The following is a 22500-nucleotide window of genomic DNA, read 5'->3' on the forward strand; positions in this document are numbered from 1 at the left end:
ACCGTTCTATGTGCACTTAGATCGGTACGGGGTGTGAACTGCGCTGAAGGTAGTAACCCGTCAGATAACACACCCGAGGCACACCCGAGTAAACATCATCTGGGAGTCTGTGGGGGCCTTGCCCAATATGTTGCATTTTGGATTAGACAAGGCAGCGGCCGAGACAGTGGTTTGGTTGATTCTACGGAAGCTGTTACGGAAGAGATAATGCTCGCTGCTTGTTTACTCTGCTTACTTCGAGACGATCATAAAAAATGAGGTTAATCTAAGCGCTCGAGCGCCAGGAATCCCGGAATCAAGAGCAGGCTGTGCATACACGCCAACTGCGTCGGTTATGCACGGAATCGATCAAGAAGGAAGTATATCATGCATTCGATTATGTCCATTTGCTGCCAGCCATCACAAAAGCGCGGTGCGCGGCCGTTTGCCATTTTATTTTATGGCCGCTTGTCACGAATCGAAGCGTTCTTTGCCTTTCTCACGCTTTCCACCGAGGACAGCCTGGATGGGATCCTCGTGGCAGAATGCCACACGCCACCGCCGGATTCTTGTCCTTCGTGTTAAACACAAGCTTTTTCGCGCGACCGCAAACCCGCGCCAGATAAATCTCACTTTTGCTGCCTCCTTTCTTGGGTTCCCATTTGATTTCCCACTAAATGTTTCGTGACTCGAGGGAATTAATTGTCACACGTTTGCATTCCCAGATCGTGGATGCATTCGATCGTGGATCGCACTCTTGTTCGGTTCGCAAGCATCATTATCGTGCGGTCATCGCTGAAGCACGTGATGCACAGATGAACTTTTTAATTATTCCCTTTCTTCCTCCGCAATGGGCTGGCAAATCTGTGCCCGGCCCGAACGGGGACCGAAGAGCGGGTGGTTACACAAATTAACTGGTTCAATGGTTTTGGTTCGCGGGCTGGTAACGGTTCGGTTGATTTGAATAAAGCCTTCCATTCTGGCGGCGACCGGGATCGCGCTGTAATGTGCAGCGACGATCGCGAACCGTGAGACTCATTACAAGAATCGGCGGTGTACTGTGTGACCAATCAGATGGGGCCTAGGAAGGTTCATTGAACTCTCGAGCTACGTCATCGACGACGATCGTCAATGGAGAGAATTGTTCGGAGCGAGCATTAACTTTTGGTTGTTCGTCGAGTTTTAGCCACCGGAAAAAAAACTATTTTATGTTTTTTGAGGCAAATGATTTTGGAGCTTAATGACGAACAGCACACGTAACCGTGCACACTTTCACTGTTCCTGATGTCGTTATTGTTACAACGGAACGGAAAGAAAAAAAAACCCAGTAGATAACGACCGTGACTTTATGCAGAGCACCTTCAACCTTCCTCCAGTGCACACCCAGCGCCAGGGGAAAGCCGCTGGCCATGTGCAGTCCATAACTCACAGCCCGAGCATCTGGAGACAACAATGTGCGCAGAGTTGGCTCCCTCGTTGTTTTCGGGAGCGTGTCGTCGTCGTAACATGATATGCTACATTTAACCTTCCATGGCCTGCCATGTACTTGCCCCGCCATTCGGTGGTCAATAGCCGCCCGGGAGGCATGCAGGAAGTGCCATCAGTCACTGGCACGACACGTCAGCGATGACCAAGTGCGGTGGTAGTGCTTTCGGCTGCGGCTTTTCACTTCCTCCCGAAAATGCCCAGCTGGGGGCATCGCCGACCGTGCCACGCTTCACGATCGGCATTAATGTCACTTTCGGAACGTTTGTTTACTGCTTTTCCCATGCGGTGCGTATGCGGTGGCCTTCCGAGGGATGCAGGGATGTTTGGGCCACCCCACCAAGGGGCCAAGTGACATCAGAAGGCACCCCACTCCATTTTTCCGTGGTGGTTTTCCCCCCAGGACAACATTTCGACGGTTTGGTTCGTTTGTCATCGGGGAGCGGGGAATAGTATTCATGTTGACTGTCAGCCGGAGTGTCACAACACGATGCAGCTGGAATTAGTGGGGGATTATGTGCAGTCGAACCGGTATTTCTTCCTGTGTCTGGCGGTGCCCACGATGCTGCATGCTGTGGTGGTGGTAATGAGCAACAGAAGTGATGAACTGAGGATGAATGAATGCAGTGGATGTTGGATCCGGACTGTAATCCATCGTATTACGCGGGATTATCACATGGTTATCCTGCTGCACATATTTTAAAGCGTTTCGGGATGATAATTAGGTACAGTTTTAATAGATTGCAGATGTTCAATATGACCACAGACTGAGATATCATTCCTGGAGCTGCATATTCTTTACGATTTCTTTATGAAACCCTTGAAGAAGTGATGATTGCATCTTCCCAATCTGAACCACTTCTTATAGTTGAAAGTCAGGAAAAAAGAAATCCAATTTGTTTGAATGAAGCGAAGCGACCTCTGAACTGCCTCCCAGCAATGCACGAATGGGGATGCTTCCAATGATGATTCATTGCATGGCATTATTGTTGGCAAAGGACAGAAGGCAACCAGATCATCGGCTTGTCTGGCGCTGGGGGTCAGACGGTTAATAGACTTGCAAGATTGAGAACTGCTTCAAGTATCGACAACGACGACGACGCCGACGTTGTTGCACCCTTGAGTGCGTTTACGATGAGCGAGCTTTACCTTGTTTCTTCCATCCAGACACGTCGTGCCGATGGTCAGGGAATGGAGCGAGTGTTTACCGCGATCTCGAGCGATTCGCATTGTAGAAGGAGAAGTTCAGACTAAAGTGTGATGCTCTGGCACCATTGTGTTATGACGGATTTTACAATGGATTGCTTATTCGTGGCACGTATTGAGTATTGGCACCTATCACAAGACCTAGACAAGACCGAGTCGTGAGTGTTTTCCGTCTGTTGGCCAAGCGAATGTGATTCCCATAATATTTTGAGATCGGTTAAGATGAAAGGGAGATTCAGCATTATTTAATTTATTTCACATTGAAGGATGAAAGTTTGATGAGTGAAACCACTACATGGTATAGCACTAGTTTGTACATCTAAGCAAAACTAATGAGGCTTAGGAAATGATTTTAGAAAAGCGGTGCTATAAAAAACTCTAATGAGTCTTCATTACTGCTGCGTGGCTGTGGTGCATGTTAATTAAACTTATTTAATCTATCACGTGGATGTGAAACAGCTCCGCAAGATGTGGTTAAAATAATAGTAAACTGACGTCAGACTATCAAATCATGGAAGGCCCTCTTCAAACGACGTTACAGGTGTTTTCCATCCAATTCAAATCTGAAGATGCGCCCATGCGAGGACGTCCAAAATTGGGCAAAGCACCAAACACCCCTCTAATGGGACACCAATTAGAGATTTATTTTTCTTTCCATTCCAGTGGCCTCTAGTGGTTAGAGATTTATTTTCTCTAGCAGTCCCTGTCGGGTGCGGAGAGTGAATTATGGATCAAGAGTTGATGCGCCGGTTCGAGGTTGCATTCTTGCGCGTGCACATGAACTACTGACATGAAGCCGAGGGAGTTTGATGCTACCGGGCGGTCGTCAGACGTAGTGCGAGTGATTTATGTGGGGTTTGGGGTGAAGGTGCGTGGTGCAGAAGGTGTTGGCGTTACAATGTTGTAATTTATTTGAATGTTTTACAACTAAACACGCTGGCACATTGTGGGAGGCGTAATGTTTATCTGTAATGTTCGCGCTGTAACTGATGTAACCAATGAAGGTGCCGGATAGTAACTTGCAACTCGAGCAGACGTACACGTGTGAGCGTGGGATTGTTTATACGAGTAGTTAAAGGAGATTTTAGTTACACATAGTACTGATCCACTGACGAAGCATATGATCAGTTTCTCCTTTCGATACTGAATCCTTGAATTTCTCCACTCGGGATTAGTATAAATGATTGAACATCCGGAGAGCTGCGACTGCACGGGCATAATTTCTGAATAAACAAACAAAACTCTTCAATTAATTTCAATTAATAATACTTCGACCCCGGGGCGTAGTTTCATAATTTAATCTTTTTCAAAAAACATATATTTTTCACTTTTTGCATTGCTGCTTCCCCTTCTGGGGGCGTTTACAAATTAATTTAATTACCCACCTTAATCGCGAAGTGAAATGATTGAATCGACATTTCCTCTGCCTACACATCTCAGCGGCCTGTTTGTGCGCCGTTTGTCTCTCTGAAACATATTCGCGAGTTATGTTGCGGTAGGTCAGCCCTCAATTCACCGTGATCATCATCGAGTCGCAGCAGTTCACTTGATCATTCCCGGTTTTTTTTATGCGCCAGAACCACGCGTGTGCGTTGTGTATGCGCACACGGTGGTAATCGATTGGCCTTACATGTATATTCGATTCATGGACTGCTTGAAGGGATTGCTGAAGTGCGGCCCTGTACTGCTTGCTCATGGCATCGCGCGATCGCAGCATCTCGAAAATGATTAATGGCGTTTCTTTGGTTCTCTTTTTCACGCTGCTCTTGTCCCGTGCGATTCCAGGACAACACTCCACCGCGCTCCGGTTCAGTTGAAGGGCAAAAAAATAATTTAACAGTAGGAATGCGAAACAGAAAGGAAAACATATTTCAAACCGCACTCCCCCCTTTCCTTGGCTCAATAACAACAGGGACACAAGGTGTGGTGTGGTACGCTGCACCCATTCGCTGGAGCGCGATCCTCAATCGATGATAATGATATGTGATAATAAATAATGATAAATAAATATATCGACCAATATGCTGAGCTGAGCGCAAGAGTTATGCACCGTCCTGTGCGTACTCCTCCCCATGCGGATCGGCACCGAAGAAGGAAGGCAGGACCTCAATTTGTCTCTCCGTTAACCGACCTGGGGGCCGCCCGGGATCCATTGGGGCGTTGTGATTACTTTATGGCTTTCACCGAAATGGCTAACTTGAAAGGGCAATTGAGGTGCTGAGTTATGGTGCAAAAAGGTGCAAAACAAAGCGCGCGCGAGCACGAACGAACCGTGGTCACGGACTCAGTGGTCGGCCGTGCATTGTGCGTTGATTTAGTACGGTTTGGAAAGTTTATATCCGGCCACGGGCCATGGGTCGAGTGCCCAGGTGTGAAGCTGTAGATAATTTTTGGGAAATTAAAGTATTCCATAAATTAATGCGAACCCGTTGCGCAACCTACTTAAGTGGCCGGCTACCGGGGAAGTTGCGGTGTTTTCCTTCTGTAAAATATGCACCGCTAACGACGGAAAGGTGGCCAACTATCAGGAGAGGAGAAAATAAAACTAATGTTATTAGCTCCCAGATAGCGGTGCTTGTGCTTTGATGATATAATACTTGGCCGCTCGTGTTATCTGCTCTCGTAAACGTGGTCTGGTGTTAAGATGAAGAACTGAAAACCGAAAAATCTTCATCAGTAGTTTGAGGTTCGAGTAAAGGGCTTTAGGGATGTCAGTCACTATAACACAATTGTCAAAAGTAGGTAAGATTCTCCAACGAACCGAGAATAGAGCGAGGAAAGGCTGCAGATCCTGCGGCAACTAGACATCTCTTTCGGTCCAACACTCTGGAAGGCCTCACATCCACTAAAGTCTTTGAAATAAAACCCCATCCCAATATGATTAATAATAGCAACGTGCCATAGCTAGGTCCATTTGAATCCAATCTTAGACCTGTTTGGAATGGCGAGGTACAGCTGGAAACAATAAGCCTCAGTCCCCAGTGGGCATCGTTCGCGGTCGCCATATTCTGGCGCAGTAAAAGCATTGCGTTACACTCCTAAAGTGCACCGGCATCTGACTGGTGCAATAGTGACTCTCTGCCTGATTCGATCGGCTCACACTGGAGGATCTGAAGCTGGAGAGCGTCAGTTGACGTTGAAAGTTCATTATATTCTGTAATGCACCCGAGGGGGCGGGAGAGTGCTTGCTTGCTGTCGCACCGGAGTGTTAACCACAACATCCTCACCGTCCTCTCTCTTCCCTTCCCATTCACCGTTGCCACTCGAGTCACGAAGCGCTGTCGCTGCTGCCGTGGAGCTGGAGCTGGAACGCAATCCGCGCCGCCTTCGATTCACGCCTTTCGCGCACAATCTCGGTCGACGGGCTGGCGCGGAATTTGCCGTGTTTGCATATTCCGGGATTTTCTCCCGGACAGAGAGGGCCAACCCAGCATGAGCTTCGACGGGGGAAAAGTGCTCGCATACTAATCGATTTTTGGTGGCCATAAACCTCACGAACGAAGGGGTGCGAGGGTGACACACGATGGACGTGTCGGAATTTGAGGAGATTCCTGGTTGCAGATATTGGTTGGAGTTAAATTACCGGCGCTGGTACTCACTTGGAGTGGGTTGGTAGCTAAGCAATAGAGCTTACGACACCCTGGCAGGGAACAGAGTAGTCATCGATTAAAAGGCGATGATAACGATAACCACGTCCCATTCATCTTACTGAATCGTATAATGCATCAATTTGGATGAAGTTATTAACAAATCGTGCCCAAAATCGATCAAATATACTTGAAAAGTAGCATTTTTTAATGGAATTTGTAAAACAATTTATAGGTAGATAGTTTTCTACAAACAAATCGTCAAACCGTTCTTGGTTCGAATCAAAAGACTTGCCCGTTTAAGCGACGAACCCGGTTTGATTTAAAAAAAGTGCCAAAAATCGTAAAAATGGAAAATCAACGAAAACTCGACGGGGCTATCTGGATAAACTTATAATCTATGAAGAGGATATTGATTGTATCGTCGAATAGCTCCTTTTTTAAGTGTTCTATCCCTAAAAAATAATCTTGAGTCAAGCTGTTCCACAAACTACAAACTCGATGCTCGCGCCCATTAGCGTATTGTTATTTATCGTCAACCAACCGGACCGGATACAGTTCCGCCGCTGACCAGCGCCCTGGTGTCAACCGCTGGAACGACCTGTATCCGTCCGCCTGCTAGAGTCCGTCCACCTCCATATCTTCCGCTGAATTATTGCATTAATTCCATTCCATGATCATTCCCAAACAGCGCGAAAGTGAAGGAAAATGTGTTTTTTGCATCAAACCAACCACCCACCCACCGGGTCCGGGTGACCACCGCGATCGTGGATCACCGCAAAATGGCCGTCCGGAGTGCTGTTTGCTTCCGTGCTGCGTGACCGTGAGTCCCACGCGCAGAACGAATCGCGCGTCGCGCATGATAGATCACGATCGTGCCCCGCCTGCACTTGCAAACTCTCTCGCTTCGCTTTGCAAAGTGAAAATGCATTTTGGGGTGGCGGCATGTAGTCCGAAATTCGTCACACCGAATGCGGTTTCCTGGCCGGCACTTTGCGATGCAAACGGAACGCATTGTATTCCAAGTGGAGTGGCGCCAGTGTTGACCGAGCGTCACCAAAGACATGCGCTCCCTGCTGACGGATCGGCTGAAAGTTGACTGGTAAAGCGATTAAACAATCGAACCGAAAGCCACCCACCGAGTGAAGCGAATCGGATTGAATCAGCGGCACAGAGAGCAGCAGCAGCAGCAGCGGCAGTACGCACAGCAGATGCTATGGAAATTGAGCCGATAGCCGAGGCCGTCTGGTCGGGTGTATTGGCTGGATCCGGTGAACTAGCAAGTAAAACGCTTGTGCAACGTGCTCCGTCCCTGGTCGGACACGTCGGTGGTACTGTTGAAGCCGGCCGGACTATAAATACACGATCGCATCGCGATCACGCCCTCATCATCGTCTGCATGGACGGAGACGCATGTGACGGAGTGTGAGAAGGGTTCCAAGAAGCGCCCGGCTCGGTCAAGATAGCGAGCATGGACCGTGCACCGGCACCTTGTTGACGGATGCTAAGAAGGACCACACACACGCACCGCAACGCACCGATCGATCAAATGGTTCTATCTTGAGGAGTCGAGTTTCTCCGAAACATGATCGTATATCATAACTGTTGACAGGACGCGGCAGCAGCAGCGGCAGCAGCAGCAGCAGCTGAAGGAGCAACAACTCCGGAGTCGGACTGGCCGAGGAGTTTGTCGGCAAAGACAACGCCCTTCAGAAGGGTCGCTCGATCGATGACGGTGGTGTTGATAGTTCGCGTTCCCGCCAGCGTCCGTTCCATCTGTTCTATGCTGTATCTCTTCTCATCTCTATAAACGATGAAAGTGTGCAGAGATGGGGTAGTCACTGCCGAAGGGTTGGAACTCTGTTTCACATTCCATCATCGTTGACCTCCAAATCGTCGTCATAAAACACGACTGTCGTAAAGCCCTATTAGAAGGTAGCTCTAGGTGCTCCCCCGGTTTAGGCTGGCGAGAAGGGAGACTTGTCGATGGAAACGAATGGATATAAACCTATTAGAGTATCATTTGATTTCCCTGTGCTCCATTCTCCTGCCTGGGGGAAGGGTTCAGTCAGGTCCCCCTTTGTAAGACCTGAGGACTGGGAACACGCCCTTCAAACCATCAATTAATACACCGGACCGCCCGGTGGAGATTTGATGGCAAGAGCAGGAAGTAGCAGGCAGTGTGTGGTGGCGGCGTCACATGAATTATGATGTCGGTGGGTGTGGAGAAAGGAGGGACCAAGACGGTAGAGGTAGTAGTGGCTAGTAGAAAGAGGAGTGTAGGAAGCGAATGCCCCGTTGTGGCAGCATTAAGATATCAATAAATCTGTTCCGTTGCAGGTTTGTCTAGTGGCGCGAGGCAGTAGGCAGGGAGCTCTGCACGAGCTCGATCGAAGATTTGAAAATGGTTCTCGGCCAGATGTCTCGCCAGCGGGCCGTTTTCTTGGTTTGTTAATTGGTTGTGGACCCCAAAGCCACTAGTAAAATGGAGGGACGAACGTTCGTTGTAGGTAGCACCTTCGGGCGCGGGGTAACAGCGCGGAGGGAATCCAATTTTCTTCTTTCGAAAGGAAATTCTATTCTACTTCACTGGCCCTTTTCCTGCGCTAGTTAAGTAGTGGTTGTGGCTGTGCGAAGGTGCGGTAACAGGGCCGTTAGATTTGTCCGATTATCGAAGACAACATGTTTGCATCGGTTTTACATCCCGGTTGGACAGATCCCACAAGGCAACGGATGGAATCCATTTCGGATGCTCAGAGAGAGGAGTGAAATGAAAGTGACGATCAGATCATCGTTTACGAATAATGAGGATCAGAAATCTAGTCAATAGGAGAGCTGCAGCGGCAGACAAACTATGATGGACCTCCGCAGATAGTACTTGTCACATGGCTTATTAATGGATTCCTCCTGACGAGAGATCATTTCAAGCTGCCAAAACGGTCATATGTGTCGCAGTGTGGCTTCTCCAAATGATGCCAGAACAATAAACTCGCCGAAGATCTAAATGACTGCAAAACTAAATCGAACCAGACAATATTAAACTTTTGTCATAATGTTTTGTTGCCATTAGCTATTGAGAGCAACGGGAAGAACGGGAAAAATCATATTTAATCTTCTGCAGCAAAGACCTTTGCGGCATTAAAAAATCGTAAACAAACAAAAAAGACCCGTCCACGAGCAGCTGCCGTGTTGGGTGACATTTTTGAGATACGGTCATCTGATTGGATGCGATAAGAATAAAATTATCATTAATATCGTCGTTTGCTGTTTATGCGATTGGCGATCTGCGATCCGGGTGACCGCAAAAAAAAAAACACCGACGGGACCGACAGTCAGTTGTATCGCTTCTCTCTGCTTTTTTTTTTACTGCGCACAACTTCGAGACCACATCTCTCCGGTTCAGCAAACCAGTTTCCTAATGTGCAGCATACTCCCCATTCGGTTTGTGCTCCAACCGGAAACGGCTTGTAGGCATTATAGTCCGAAAACCCTAAAAGAAGGAAGGGGAAAGGATATCAAATTTCCTCCCCAGGCACCAACATTTGTGCGCCTGACCTGACCTCCTCGCCGGTGACCACATTTGCACATCTTTTGGCGGAATCAGATCTCTAGCGCGATACGAGAGATCAAACACATTAAAAGCACATTCGTCGGAACGTTTGCTGGTGGAGGTTACGTTGGGGAGGATTAGGACGAGTCGAGATCCAGATCGTGACATCGTGCGCCCGTCCAGAGCATCGAGTGCCGAGCAAAGAAGAGTGCGAAGTGATCTGGCTTGTTTGCTGGCGAGAGATTGCGATCGCGATCGCTTCGTTTGCTCGATCTTGATCTTCTCGATTCCGAATCACTCTCCGCAGACAGAACGTGCTGAGCGCGCTGACCACTCGGGTCAACAGAGCTATAACTGAGGCCGACCAGTGTCTCGGGCCCCCGCAGGACAGGAAATGTTGAACATTAAAGGAATGTTAAACATAAAAGATTGATTAGAAGTGCGTGCACTACACGTAGCCGGTCTCGAAGCACGAGTTGCGTTAACTTTCTGCATCGATCTCGTGCAGCTTCTGCTAAGGTGCTTCGCCATTGCATCGCGCGAATCAGGGCGTCCATCGAGTTGAATGGTTTTGGAGCAAAAAAAATCAAATGAAACACCATGGCTGCCATTGCGCCTTTGGCAGCAGCATCATAAATTCAGCTTTAGTCGCGCACACAGAGCCACGTCCGAATTTGCAATGTTGATCGAAGGATAAAGTGTACGGCACCGGCGGGTCCGGCGCCATGTTGAGCCAATGACCACTTTTGGGCCTTGTCGAATGCGGGCACCTGCATCTCCTAACGAAGCGCACCGCAGCGGACAGCTGGATACAATCGGTTGGTGGCGCACCGAAATCGAATCGAATCGAACCGAACCGAACCGCACCGGTGCCACTGGACACAATCGGATGCTACACTGACCACATTTACATAAATCATTGGTCCGATGGGGGACGCGGGGATGGGGGGACACGAGTGGAGACTGATTGAAAAGTCGACCGGTTTCGGCGACGGCAACGGCGACGACGGCGATGACGATTGATTGATTTCGTGCTGATTGATGCGCGGTTGTGCGATCAGCATACCGAAGTGTCTTCCTCGCAGCTCGATTAGCGGGATCCACTCTCTATATGAAGGGGAAGCACCACCCCGGGGGGTGGGGAGGGGCTCTATAGATCAAAATCGACCATGATCGGATCGTCCACTGACTACTCCATTCATCGTGATGCCCATGCTGTCGACCGGATAGACATGCCGCGCATTGATTAGATGGCCACATGGTATTTCAGGCGCACCAAGCGACCTTGGTACTGGGCACACTCTCGTCTGGTCTTGGTTAATGTTTCAATATTCCCTTTTCTCACATCACAAGACGCACCGAAAAGGCGGACAGTTCGGTCAAAGACCAGAGGACCAACTCATCGCGGATCGCGGAACATCAGAAGCCGTAACCGGGGCGTCAACATTCCACGAAATGGTTTCTGGCCCTTCCGTTTGCCAAAAACGGCGCACCGCACCGCCATTTGTTAGCGTTGTGTCAGCACAACAAACTAGCCAGGGCGCATAAAACATATTATTAGGATCTGCGAAGCGTGAAGCAACGCGTCTCGCCGGTGCCCTTCTGCGAATCCCGGGGTCTTGTGTCTCCTCTGGAGCGTCGGAAATTTATGTCCATCGCCTATTAGAGGTCCCGGTGTGACGGCGCGTCGCGGAATCGTAGTGCCATCCGTTAAGTCGGTTTTAGTGCAGGGAACAACCCCTTGGATGGTGGCGGTGCGGTGCGGTGCGGGGCGGGGCGGTGGTGTCGTGGCAATAAAACGAGAGCATCCAAATTAACACCATTTTCCCATTAAAAGCAGCCACGGGGCACCCTAGCCAGTGAAATGAAACAACATCCCCCGGTGAACGAGTAGTAGTGATGGAGGTGGTGGTGGTAGCAGGACGCCCTGGCTGCCCTCTCGTTCGCCAACTAAATACTGGCCGGTTGGCACTTCTTGACACCGCCAGCACCAAGAGTGCCACGACGTCACGCGGCTTTGATCTTGCGAATAACCTCCCCCCCAAGGGGGTGTCAGCGTGCAGCATCGTGTGAGGGTGGTTTCTGTTTGGACATTCGGAATTCGTTGCACGTCTTCGTCCTAGGGTTCTCTCTCTCTCTCTCTCTCTCTCTCTGTCTGTCTGTTGTGCGTGTCCGGTAATCCGGGGGCTACTGTAAACCACCTACTCTCTCCCCGGTCCGGTTGACTGTTTTTGCACATTAAAAACACAAAAGATTTGGCGAGATTAGCGGTGGCGGCGTCGGCGTTTTTTGGCGATTTAGACAATTATTTATGGACTCACGCGTGTGTGAGCGGGTGGGGGTTGGGTTTTTTTTTGCAATATTTGCACACAGCATTTGGCGCATCCGATTCGCAAATATTTAAAACGTTTCTTTGCTTTACTCATCCCAAGGTGTCGCCTCACTAGTGAATGGTGAGGAGGATCATGATGAGTTGTTGCTCGAATGGGATTAGCTAGCGTTCATTGCGCCATTTTGTAGTACGCCAGACGGACCATGTAAATTCCTTTCTGAACGTACGCCGTGATTTGAGAGGAATTTGACTGGCTGGTCTGTTAATGAATCTTCCTCGTGTCTCCGACGTCCACCGTTATCGAGCTGTCATGTTGCAGTCATGTTCAAGGGTAATTAGAAGCGTGCTTTAGTGTACATCCCTCCCTCCGTTGGTGCTTCAACCGGTTTAGCCGGTGCTCAAGACACAAACACCAGCACACGCACCGGCGCTAAGTAGCTGCCTTTCCGTTCCTTTCACTTTCCAACCTTTCCCCAAAGTCCCGTTCTAAGGGGGACTCCCATAAATTTCCCTCGTGTCTGGCTTTGTTCACGAGCGCGCACGTTCGCATTCGCTCGCTAGCTCGCTCTGATGCTGCTTCTGACCTTTCCTTGGCGCTTGTCATCTGCTCTCCTAATTTCCGACTAATTCACGATCGTCACGGACTCGCGCGGGCCGGTAGCCGGTTGGGAACTGGTGGGGGTGTGGTGGTGGGATGCATTTTTCGAGGGTTTTTCTAAAACACCACCACCACTTTCGGACCGTGTGACCTTCGGTAAGGGATTATAGGGATTTCGAAATGATCAATTTACGAACAAAATGGAATTTCGGTTTTACGGTGGCCGAAGGTCTGTCCGCCTTTTTTCTCACGCGATCGCGTACGATCGTGCTGTTAGCTGCGGCCAACGAAAGGCAGATGATAAATTGACCAGTTGGAGAAAATTCCACTTCACGCTTGGCCACATCATAAAGGGTTCCGCTTTGGCCCGAATAGTAGGCCCTTGGAATGGGGATTTATGAGCGAATCTGTGCGACGCATAATTTTTACCCCATTTGCGATGCGCAAAACATGTCACAGAGTATCGCTTTTCGCTTTTACTTTCGGCAAACAACACATTTTGTGGAGCGATCGGCGCGAGACCTCACGTGTCCGTCGAGGGTCGCCAATGACGAATCTCAAAATGGAACAACTGTTTTTGCTTCTTGTTTGCCTTCCTTTGTTGTGGTGGCCAGTGTTTCGAAAACGAGTTCCTTTTCGGAGTGGTGAAATTGCCGTTATGATCATCTATGAATTCGCTAGCAACGATCGACCTTAAAATGTGGTCCCAAGAGAAAGCTTTTAGAAGAAAAAAATCGAACAAAACACCGGTAAGCCTCGAGGTAAAACATGCTCCGGATTAGCGATCGAAGTTGATCTGACGTTTTGGAAAATTTTAACCGGCCTGTAGCCAGAAGCAATGATTGATCTATTTAAGGCGCAAGCATCGACAAATTCTCCACAAGATGCGAAGAAGTGATTTTTGATAACACACGATTAATGTTACTTTCTACGAATGCTTGTCCCGGAGAAATGTAGAATTGACCTACATCTTCCCATTCCATCAGCTCCATGGTGTTCGCTGTGAGTATATAGATCGTACCAGCGAGCACTGCTTACTTAGTTGATCGATCGGCATCACACCATTGATGAGGTGACGCGGATTCCGGATTGAAAATGCATCACCATTTTCAGGCCATCAATATTCAATCAGCCTCTTCGCTATGCAGCCATAAAAAAGCGCAGCTCATGCTGTGTAATAGACTACCTTTTTTTCCCCACAGACCAGCGGACGTCTTCAAAGTAGCGCGACCACTCGGCCTCGGCTACCGGTAGCGCGCGCCATTTGAATGGATGAAAAACCTGCTCCTGGCGAGCAGGCACCGCGCACCAAAAGACCACTAACCAGTTTGTCATCTCGCGTAAAGTTGTAACCATTTCGTCCGTTACACCGGTAAGCAAGAGGTATGCTGTATGTGTGTATTTGTCACGGTGTGTAACACTACTGGTGCACCGCGTGCGTGACCATTTTGCGGTTCGTAGGAGACCAGCTGGAGCCATGATTTATACCAACGCGGTTCATTAATCATCCAGCATGGGCACGTCACCATGTGCACCATGCGGTTGGCCGGTTATTCGTACCGAACGTTATGGTTCGAACAGCACTAGACTGGATGTCGTTGAGATCGAACTAAGTCAGCAGTTGAGAGGTTTGTCCGCTCAGCGAAGGGTCTCTGCGTGACAGGCTGGGGTGGGTTTGTGGTCACCAAGGAGTATGGCTGTGCCGTATGGAGATGGAGTTTGTTGAAACAGAAAAGCTCAGCAAAAGTGTTTGTTTCCATTACTCCGCGCGCGTACATCTCTTCAGCTCTCGAGCATTTATACCGAATTGCTCGATCGCGCAGATTCCGTTCATTCTGTTCAGTGTGATCAATGAGCATCTTCCATTGAGAGAGGGTGGTGTGTTTGTTTACACAGTATGCGCTAGCATGCGGTCGCAGTTTCTAACTGAACAGTGTCAACGAAGTCGAAAAGATCGAGAGTACGCGAGCCGATCATGCGTGGCTTAGTGTCGCGGTGTTGAGGCGTAAATTATACATTTCCGCCTAGAGAGCCTACGACGCGACGCATCATTTAGCCGCATAAATAGTCAGAGGCTACGGGCGCGTTGCTCTCTGCACACATACCGGGTGTGGATGGTGGTGGATTCAACGCGTCAACATTCGCCCCCGGATCGAAGCGCACCGAAGAGAGCCGATTGCGGCCACATATACACACGCGCCGGTCACACTGCCACCTCCGCTAGCTAGGAGCGGGGGTTGCCCAGGCCCCAAACGTAAATACAGTCTAATGATTGTCAAACGAAGATTTATAATCACTCACCGGCTAGCAGCACGCCACGGAACCGCTGGTGCCGGTGTTGGCGTGCGTGTTTGTCGAAAACGAACAAAATCGTACGAAACTTGTGGGCGACACTTGGCCTGGTCCAACCACGATCGTGCGACCGTAGTATAGGTGCTCCCAGGTGATTCTTTCGTGAAGACAAGGCTCACAAGATGCTAGAAGATGCTCAAGATATGCGTTTAAGGCGGAAGCTTAGCAGGAATCAACCAACGGCTACTTCTTGAAGTTGTTTTCAGTAAATAGTACAATAATACGAAGAAGACTGACAAAAACAGAAGAGAATGTAGAGCTATAAATGAGCAAAAGTACTAAAATGTAATGAATGAAGTCACAAAAATCGATATGGAACCGTAAACCGTGAGTTAAGCAACTCCTGAACACGAAAAACCGATTCACATCATTTACATCACCTCCGCTGAAGTTGAACAGAAAACAAACAGCGAGCTACACCTCCGAAAAAAACCCGGGTCCAGCGATGATTGAATAAGACACTCGCGATCGACACGCTGCGAGCTGATGCTGCGCTGTGCTTAGTGGTTCACCCACACGCTAGCCCACCTTGCACGAACGAACTCATGGAGGCGCGCACGCACGCACGCACGCACGCACCTGGAACCGGCCACAATTTTATGAATGAATTCAAACCAACGCCTTAGGTTGTACCGGAACCGACACCTTGTACGCGGTGATGGTAAGGGAACACCCCGCCATTTGAATCCCGCTCACAGACGTGGCCAGACGTGGTGGTGGTAATAAGAAATGAAGTGTCACTTACTGGTGTTAATTTCGGGACATTTTCAACCGAAAACGACAGCCCCGGGGGAAGGGGTTCACGGATCGGTTCCTTCAATGGGGACGCATCATTAATCTGTGGTACACAGAGACCACCATCCTCTGCCAGAGCGAACTCAGTGAGCATGTTTCCGATGTACAACGCAGCGTAGAGAAACGAGCGAATGGTACGTTGGTAGCCATGCTCAGGCCTGCCCCTTACATAGACTAATTAGAGCGCTCAAGCATGAGGGCGAGTTCAGATGCCGGGATGAGGAGCAGGGAAGCAAATTAATCAAATGCACCACGGGACATCTCTGACCAATTTGGTCGCAAAGATGGGAAACACGCAGTTTGCGCCATTTACGCTGGCTGTCTGTCTGCCGGGGGACCCCCGAGGGTCTCACTGTTGCGGATTCCACCGGAAATGGAAGACCAAATGACAAACAGCTACCACGATGTTGCGTGGGAAGCGAAGCCGTTTTCTTGTGCATTCATTGAAGCCTCTTCGGTTTCGCTTCTCCCAGCGGATAAACCCAATTTCTCGTGTTGGAGGTTGCTAAATGAATGCACACAGAGACAAAGCCATGCTTACAGCAAGCAGTTGACCATTTAATGGAAAGGTGAGAATCTGTGCACCACGAAAAACATGAAACTAAGCATCCAATCTAACTGATGGGAATGGTTTATGCTGGCCGAAAGCATGCCGCTTTGAAAGAGTCATCAGTTGATCATAAATTTTGGGATTGAATCGAAATACGGTGTCCGACTGCGCCACCCCCCCCCTTATGCGCTATGTTGCGACAGATTCTCGTCAGGGGTTTCTAACCATCCTGGCGCCCTGCCTCCATCCTTTTTCTATCTGGGGAAGAGCGCCAGACAGTAATAAAGAACGCGATCGGACGGTATTGGCAATTTCGGTTTCGAAAAAAGGCGATTTAAGCTGCGGCAACGTGATGACCACATTTTGTTCCCTTTTACGGGGTGGATTACCTTAAACGATCGCACGACGTTGCTGGTGATGACCACAGGCCAAGCTATTTCCTGCGAACTAGTTACAGCAGACGGAGTGCTGCTGGATTTTTGATTACAATCGGCACCAGGAGATGATGGGCTGCGTTTAAGTTGCAGTTTCTCGGGAAAACAGTACGTCGTTCGTAAGATCGATCGATCGTCATCGTTCACAGGAACATTCTGTTCTCGAACGCAGTACATTCCTCAGCCACCGTATGCTAATCAGAACCGACATAATCTACCCAAACGACAGCTGTAACACTCTCTGAGGCTAATAACAGGTCGGCTGGCTTTGTGCCGGTTGTCATCCTATGCAAATAGCAAGTGACAATTACGATACGTCGGGCACGCCGCGGGCCATTTATCGGGAATGACGATAATTATCACTCCAAGCGGGGGGGGGGGGGGCGAATCGACAACACTTTCATCATCATCATAATCATCTGCTAGCAGCTCCTGGGAGGGAACAAATGTCGCATCCAATTTGCGACTCCGATGCATCATAACCTTTTGCGTTGCTGCATTCACGGCGAGGCGACATTTTAATTAGCAAAGGGAGCTAGGAATGTGGACGGAGCCGCCACGTCACGATCGACAGACAGCTACAGCTTCTCGGTTGCGCGAGCGTACTGTTATTGCAACAAACTGTCTAGAGCGCGAGCGCGAGCGCCCAGACACACGCTAGCTCGATCGAACGATCATTGAAATGGCTAATTTATGATCGAATGCTGTGGGGTTCGGTTTGGTCCACACGAGGGCCGGGGCTCGCTAGCGCCGGGAGGAGTGATTGATTCCGTATGCTCCATAAATAATATCCTAATCGAGTATGGCCACCGTGGCCACACGATCAGCGCCAGCAGCAGCAGCAGCAGCAGCGGTAGTAGTAGTGGGATGGATCATTAAAAAGCACGACAACAAGCCGCGAATGAAGGGTTATCGCACGGTTAACTTATTGATCTTTATTAGATTGGAATTTATGTATCGTACATCGAGGATCAGTCCGGTAGGGCCGTTTTGCGATCGACGGTCGCGCAATCGCCGGGCAATTTTGTGGCTGTGGCAGAGCTTAACGAGTTGTAATACAACATCCACGGACATGGGCATGGCCAGTTCACCGGTGCGTAGTCTGTAGTAGCGCGCGTTGGAGTGCCACAGGAACCATTAAAACTTATCTCATGCCGGCGTGTGCGGTGATGGTGGTCCGGATCGTAGGGTCAGGACGTCAGTAATGTGCAAAAGAGGGTAATGAGCCATCATAAGACCTTTGAGCATATTTTATTCGACTTCGGACGGACGGAAACTGGACCGATTGATCTTTCGAGCTGGGTGGCGCTCGAGGTCGGTGCTCGCGCGCTGGTCGTGAAACGTGAAAGGCCGCCAGCTCCCGAGGCTGAAGGCGTTGTCGAGCGCTGCTCATGACTCACTCGCTGTGGCCCTGTGCGAACGACGCAGAAATCTAGAAATCGGTTTCATCGATCGTAAATTATCGGACAATTTTCCTAGTTTGGCGCGACGATGCACATGTTTGGGGCGGGAGGACTGCGGTGCGGCTGTGGCAGCAGTTTATGCTAATGTCACCCACCCAGGCCGGGACGAGATCGACGATGTCATATCGATACGCGCGTTTCGATACATGGGAATCAACGCACCAAAACGGAGCGGTTTACCCGTCTAGATGGATCGCTGCCGCGTGGCTGTCACGGTCATCGCCGGGGAGGATGAGAGATAAACATATTTTTTGTGTAGTTCAGTGTTCGTGTTTGTGTAGGTTTCATCTAGATATGATATGTTTCGGTAGAAGGTATTGTCGGATGATCAATGCGTTTATCGATTGTATGTGGTATGAATTAAAATGAACACAAATCATAAAACATTGAGAAATCGTCGTGTTATCGCGCTCGATCCATCGTCCATGGCTTATAGTTAGGAAATAAAAAGATATGCTTTGTTTCATAAGTTCATAAGTTATTACAAAGAAGGCAATACAAACCCTCTGTTCGGTTAATTCAAACTAAATTAATTGAATAACGTGATAATCGCATTAAGAATCCATCTGCTATGCTACTTCGCTAAAAACCATACAAAAAGAATGAAAAATGAGTAAATTAGTCCACTATGATGGACTCTGATTGGCTACATAAACTGACTAACAAAGGCGGTCAATGACGAGCGAACAGAACTATCAAATGGCGATCAAAAGAGAAGCCAGTGTAATCCACTAGGAACGAGCTCATAGGTTTATTCCTCCCGGTAAGGCGGTGTTAATAGAGTTGTAAACTATACATTCCTAACAGCTTCTACGTCCTCTTTGACGTGTTCGGTCAGTTGCTCAACGAGTGATGGAGAGAGAGTGTGCGTCGCTAATATGGTAACTTGATGACAATCTCAGTAAGGCGCGCGATCGCCATCATCATCATCATGATCGTCAGCGCAATCCAAGATGGCTCCGCTTTTACATGACAATCCTTGGCCTGGCGTGGTGGAATTGGGAATCTTCGGTGTTTCCAAAAAAATCCGAACGTTCAACCTACACTCCCCTTTGAGCGCACACACATAAGTACACCTGCCGCTGCCCACTGACCACAGACTCCGATGCAGACCAAACCACGCACTCCTACGCGGTCCAGTGTACCGGTCGATGGCCATACGCAAACCACAGACCAGCAGACGGCGCTGTCGTATCGTAACGCATCAGAATCGAATGAGCTTGTCCGGGTCTATAGGAACCGACGGTTATTGAGCAATTTGAGCGCCTGTTCCGGCGCGTTTCATCCACCTTCGATCGTCGCGCGATTGTGACTTAATTGTAGGTTTTTATGGCACGGTGGAACTGTCTTCATCACCTCGTTTGCACACACCCTTCCTTGCCGCCATGAAGGTCGACAAGATGCCAGATCAAACGCGCTACTAAGCTTAAAACTCCCATTTGGGACTTAAGCTACCACAGAATGGGTCGATTGCCGATGCCGCAATTATGCTCTTGAGATTCCGGTTACTACTTTCGGTTTACGGCGGCGACCGTTGCCCGCTGCTTGCCTACCTGAGCGCTCGCTGTAGGCCACGCGAGGGCGACGGATTAGGATGGAAAGGTTGTTTGGACTGGACTTGTACTGTGCGATAAGAAGCCATTTCCGGACGCAGGTCGAAGATGCGCGCAAGGTCCCATTTGTGCGCGGTTAAGTAGGAAACTCGTTTTCCAGATGGAACCACCGCAAGACCGGCACTCGACCGTCGTGTCTCACTGTATGTCTTCCTCGGAGGCACTCCCACGGACTCAGACCTCGGGCGGCGATAGTGGCTTTCGAGATGGAGCTAAGCTGAAAGGAGGAACCATCGTCGTGAACGCCGACATCTGCGAACTACCGCGAGAAGCGTTTAATGTTCGATAAACATTGAAAGTTTATGCTTCCCGCATGCTGCATGCCTCATACTCACTCAATCTGCGCGGAACTGACCCATTGCGTTGGCCAAGCGCTCGCCAAGTCACGGACCCTTGTCATGGAGCGCGGAATGGGGGGGGGGATGCTGGGCACGATCTGCGACCGACTGAGGAGCGGTACAGACAGCTTCAACTGATACATGTCGGGTAGGGTCAGGAGTCGGGGATTGGATGCACCACACGTGACTCCATCACCTCTTACCTCTCTGCCATACAGACACACGTGAGGTAACCTGCTGACTCCCGGGATGTTTGTGTTTCTACCGCCATCCACCGATCGCCGATGGCCGGTCGGAGGAAACTATCTTCATTCATGAATCTTGCTTAACGTCGTCGGCGACGGCCATTCATTGAGCGGGTTTGGGGTGAGAAAAGGCAAAAGCAAAAAGGAAAGAAGAAGCAAATGAGGGAAGCAACAACCCATTCAAACCCCGTAGCATTGGAAAGAAAGACAACCGACGTTGGGCGATGATGAGGAATTGCGAAAACGAAAAGGAAACGAAAGAGAAGATGCCGCGGTGAATGCGCTGCATCCACCGGTGCTGGATAGTCGTGGAGTTTCGTTTAACGTATTATCAGTTGCGCATGATCGCGGGCTGTTTTGGGGTCCTACTTTTTCTTTTTTTTATTATTTCAATTTCCTTCACTTTGTCCCCAGTGTGCAGACAATGCTGCTGCTGCTGCTGTTGCTGCTGTTGCGACAGCCAGCACCGAGCTTGATGTTACGATCCTGATCAGCTATGTGGCCATTTAGCTCGACAACGGCAATCGTGGCGTGTGCGATCGCGAAACGAGCCCGTTGGAACCGATCGCCGTGAAGAAGGGAGTGAGAGATGTATGTCGAGTGCCGACAATTGTCATTTTGTAGCGAACCGGTTTTTTCGGGAGCGGGGAGAGCGTTTTTTGGCGATGGTCACGTATCACATAAGTGTGTGAACCGCCAGAAATGAGCAAATTCCCAATATTTTAAAGCAAATATATGAGGAATTCGTGATTTTCGCGTGATTTGCGAGTTTTGGTTTAAGGTCTTTTGCTCTCTACAGTAAGGGGGACGGTTCTACATTTCAGTCACAACGTTCAGTGCACGAGGAGCGATCGTAAGAAAAGGGAATTTCAGTAAGAACAAGGCAGTCATCGTTGTCAAATTAAAACTTTTTGGTGGTTTTTGGTGCACTCGGGGTCTAACATAGCAACCGTTGATAGTGTATTGCAACGGATATTCCCTTATCGCTGGTAGTTTATTTACAAAATAGATTGTGGAAAGAGCACTTAATACTGACAGAATAATTAGAATGGAATTCCCCTCTATGAACTACTAGCTGTAGGTAATCTATTTCTCAAGAAATAGTGAAAAGTGAAAACCAAACATGCAACCTACTTGGAAATACTGTTTTTTGTGCGAACTTCATCAACAAACGCAACATGTATTACAAACAATCGTGATACAATGTGGTAAAACCAGATGATGAATCACAATCCAAGCGTGGTGGTACTGGATCGCTTTAAAAACAAACTTTTCTCAATACGATTGCTTAATTAACCAAATCCTATCACGTTTCCTCCCATTCCCCCACCAGTCACACAGTATTCCGCTTCAGCAGCACCAGCAATCGACACCGGCGTACGGTAGCAGCTGGCTGATACGGCCCGTGGAGACGACCCACCACCGACGAGGAAATAGCTATGATGGTGGTCCCACCGACAACCACCACCAACAGCAGCAGCACCACCAACGACATCATGGTGCGCCACTGTTCATCCCGGAACCGAGTGGAACCGTGGCATCACCGGATGCCACGGAACTGAGTACCACCAACATCGATCGCAGCTATCGGAAGATCATAAAACATCGCCGACACCCGGCGCTCCCGAGACGGATAAAACCGGGCTGGGGTGGAGGCCAGCGGAAGCGCCGCCTAAATCCGCACCACTACACACCCTTCACCAAGTGGGGACCGTGCGATTACTACTGCCACCAGAAGCGGGAACGGTACTGCATCGCCAAGCGGAAATGTGGCAACCACATCCAGACCGAGGAACGGATCTGTTCCAAAAGCATGTGAGTATGGGCGGACGGATGGGCGTGGGCGCATTGGTTTGTGATTTTCCGGGATTTAATCCAACTCTCTGCCCTCTTCCCCTCTAGTTGCGTGCCGTTGCACATTCCACCGATTCCGATGGTGCATTTAGAGGAGACGCTCGAGGAGGTGCATCATC

The 22500-nt window shown here is 49.3% G+C and overlaps 1 protein-coding gene across 4 annotated transcripts in view; it reads left to right on the top strand.

The window, feature by feature from the left end:
• Window positions 1–22500, top strand: part of LOC126577889 (uncharacterized) — a 36383-nt gene that overhangs the window by 11416 nt on the left and 2467 nt on the right. For all 4 annotated transcript variants that reach the window (XM_050239912.1, XM_050239913.1, XM_050239914.1 and 1 more), the window contains exons 3-4: window positions 21861–22342; window positions 22430–22500. The exon at window positions 22430–22500 is cut by the window's right edge and continues 967 nt beyond it. In XM_050239912.1, coding sequence (XP_050095869.1) covers window positions 21861–22342; window positions 22430–22500 — 553 coding nt within the window. The remainder of the gene's footprint in view (window positions 1–21860; window positions 22343–22429) is intronic.

Source organism: Anopheles aquasalis, chromosome 3 (assembly GCF_943734665.1).
Source record: "Anopheles aquasalis chromosome 3, idAnoAquaMG_Q_19, whole genome shotgun sequence".
In the NCBI taxonomy this organism is placed as follows: Eukaryota; Metazoa; Arthropoda; class Insecta; order Diptera; family Culicidae; genus Anopheles; species Anopheles aquasalis.